The 3118-nt window shown below is 60.1% G+C and overlaps 1 protein-coding gene across 1 annotated transcript in view; it reads right to left on the bottom strand.

Annotated features, from left to right (window-relative positions):
* SYT2 (synaptotagmin II) overlaps positions 1-3118 on the bottom strand; it is a 5297-nt gene that overhangs the window by 432 nt on the left and 1747 nt on the right. Inside the window, exons 3-8 of the mRNA XM_010018261.1 lie at positions 2995-3111; positions 2648-2815; positions 2323-2490; positions 1837-1954; positions 778-911; positions 13-164 (exon numbers count right to left, since the gene is read on the bottom strand). Of these exons, the coding sequence (XP_010016563.1) occupies positions 13-164; positions 778-911; positions 1837-1954; positions 2323-2490; positions 2648-2815; positions 2995-3111 (857 nt within the window). The remainder of the gene's footprint in view (positions 1-12; positions 165-777; positions 912-1836; positions 1955-2322; positions 2491-2647; positions 2816-2994; positions 3112-3118) is intronic.

The following is a 3118-nucleotide window of genomic DNA, read 5'->3' as shown; positions in this document are numbered from 1 at the left end:
CTCCGCGAGTGCCACTGGGCAATGGGCCGCCGGGGGTTGGCCAGCATGTCGGACCAGTGCCGCAGCTCCGTGCCTGTGGAGTTGCAGCCCGTGAAGATCTTGCCGATGGCCTCGTTCTTCCCCAGCTTGTCGTAGTCCAGCACCGTGATGACCACCTGCACTTTCTGAAGGAGGAAACCTTCTTTAGAGGAGCAGGAAAGCACCAGGGGGGCAGCCCAAGGAGCCCTCAGGGCTGAGCCCCGCTGTGGCCCCCTCCATGCCTGAAGCTTCTTCCTCTTCCTTCCCAAGGCGCCCAGGGCTGCAGAGCCACCACGGGCACCCAGCTCGCCCTGATGCGGCCCCCAAGGGGTGATGTGGGGCTGGGCCGGGGCAAGTGGCAGGTGCAGGAGGGACACGGAGGGGAAGAAGGCACCTACCAACGGTCCAAACTGCCCCTAGGAGCACTGCAGGGTCCCTGCTGTGCCTGGGGGGAGCACTACAGGACCAGGAGCAGAGGAAAGCCCCTCTCCAGCCATTACCTGAGTTGGGACTGCACCTCCCATGGTGGGTGCTGCCCAGGCTCCCACCTCTGCCCCTGAAGCAGATGTCCTCAGCATCAGCCCAGGCCCAGGTTGGGATTGGACATTATATAGTGGGTGACTGGACCAGGAGCTTGGCAGGAGCTGGGAAGGCTGCTGGGAAGGCTGGGACATGGGCTGGGACATGGGCTTGGGCAGCTGTGGGACTTCTCCCATCGCCCTCACCCCACCTCCCTCCCAGGGAAGTCATCAGACAAACCTGTATCTGCTCAAAGGGGATCTCGAAGCTGAAGGACTCATTGAAGTAGGGGTTCAGGGTCTTCTTCTTGACTGTGGTCTTCTTCTTCTTCAACCTCTTGCCATTCTGCAGCAGGTGGATCTTCACGTAGGGATCTGGGGGGGCAGGAGGGTGCATCAGCCAGGGCTGAGATGCCCAGGGGACACCATCAGCCTGGTCCCAGGACAATCTGAAGGGGGCCTCCAAGGATGCTGGAGAGGGACTCTTCATCAGGGACTGGAGTCATAGGACAAGGGGTGATGGGTTCAAACTGAAACAGGGGAAGTTCAGGTTGGATACAAGGCAGAAGCTCTTCCTCGTGAGGCGGCTGAGGCGCTGGCACAGGGTGCCCAGAGAAGCTGTGGCTGCCCCATCCCTGGCAGTGTTCAAGGCCAGGTTGGACACAGGGGCTTGGAGCAACCTGCTCTAGTGGAAGGTGTCCCTGCCCGTGGCAGGGGTTGGAGCTGGAAGACCTTTGAGGTCCCTTCCAACCCAAACCATTCCATGATTCTATGATGCTGTGATGAGATGCCCCACACGGTAAAGAGACATATTTAAGGAATAAAGGTGCTCTGATGGATGGAGCTCTTCTGCATCCTGTGGGTCCTCTTGTAGGAGGAATGGAGACAGTGGAGTGACACCGATGGGTGCTGTCATCCCCATTTCTGGAGCAGGACACCCCAGCAATAAAGCTGAACCCTTCCACCCATGCAGGTGCTGCTCTTCTGGTTAATAAAACATGCTGCCAACTGTGTCCTTGGCCCCAAGTCAAGGAGGAGCAGGACCAGGAGCAGATGGCGGAGAAGCATTTTCACCGCCCAGGTCCTGCAGCATCCTGGACCCTGGATACAGTCGGGAACCAAATCTGGTTCTTCCAAAGGATTGCAGGGCCCATCCCATCCCATCTCCCCTTGCACCACAGGCAGACCTGGGGCTGCCTCAAATACAGGAGGTCCCAGGCACTGGTGGTGGCTTCCCCAAGCCCTTGCCAGACTGATGGCCCCATTGTCCTTCCCCACAGCGAGGTGGAGGAGAACCCACCTGAGAGACCCCCGACATCCATCTTCTTGAGGTTCTTGGCCTCCAGGATGCAGACAGTGAGCTTCCCGGCCGTGGGCACGTACCGGAGGGAGATGCAGATATCTCCCAGCTTCTCTGGCTGCAGAGCAGAGCAGGGAGCAGGTATCAAAGCCTTGCCAGTGCTGGGACACGGTCCCACATGCAGGTCCCCCCACATCCTGCTTAACCTTCACTGCAAGCCTGAGCTGGCTTCCCGTGCACCAGCACAAGGGTTTGACCACTTGGGTCTGGGTCATGCCAGGCCCAACGCAGCACTTGAGGTTCATACTCTCCAGTTTGTTATAGAAAGGCTTTTGCACAGAGGAACAAGGGGACAGATCCTGCCCAGCACTCATGGCCAGGACGCGCGTCCTGAGCAGTGTTGGGTGGACCAGAAAGCAGAGCTCGCCCCGTGGCCACCCCACATCTCAAGCCACCCTGGCCAAGTGGCTGAGGTCCCGCTCTCACCTCCTCCTTCTCACCGCTCTGCAGGTCCCGCCACTCCTCGATGGGCTGACCCAGGTCCACCGTGTTCATGGGCACCTTCACCTCGCCAATGATGTCATGCTTGGAGAAGCGATCGAAGTCGTAGATGGCCATCACCAGCGTCTTCCCACCCAGTTCCTGGTAGGGCACCTGCACAGGGAGCTCCACTGAGTGGGCTGGCAATGGGCTCAGAGCTCCCAGCAGTGCGGCTCGACGCACGGGACCAGCACGCAGCCAGGGGGAAAGATGAGAGTGGGAGACAAGGTCCCGTGTTGCAGGTAGGCAGGGTGGGTAGGAAGAGCCTCACCTTGAAGGTGAAGGTCTCATTGAAGGCAGGGTTGAGTGTCTTCTTCTGCACTTTGGTCTCGTACTTTTTCTTCTTGTCAGGGAGCAGGAACACCTTCACATAGGGGTCCGAGGTGCCGCCCATGTCCAGAGCCGGCAGCTCGGCGGCTTGGAGGATGCCCACCGTGAGCTGGAGGTGGAACAGGGATGTCTCCATCCAGGCAGCTGCGATGCCAAGGGCTCAGCCCCAGCCCAACCCGGGACTGGGCTCCCCAGGGCTCAGCACCCAGCTCCCCGCTCCCTCCTTTGCCACCCAGGCTTCTCCTCCTCAGGAGCCTCCCTGGGCAAACCCCACTCGAGCCCCATCACCTGGTTCGCCTGGAAGTCGTAGTCCAGCGAGAACTGGAGCTTGCCCAGGTTCTCCGGCTCCTTCTCCTCCTCCTCCCCTTCCCCCTCCGTCAGACCCGTCTCTGCATCATCATCGTCCTGTTGC

Source organism: Nestor notabilis, unplaced genomic scaffold (assembly GCF_000696875.1).
Source record: "Nestor notabilis isolate BGI_N333 unplaced genomic scaffold, ASM69687v1 scaffold19267, whole genome shotgun sequence".
Taxonomy (NCBI): Eukaryota; Metazoa; Chordata; class Aves; order Psittaciformes; family Psittacidae; genus Nestor; species Nestor notabilis.
Note: the sequence above shows the minus strand (reverse complement) of the source record. Positions and strands in the feature narration are given on the sequence as shown.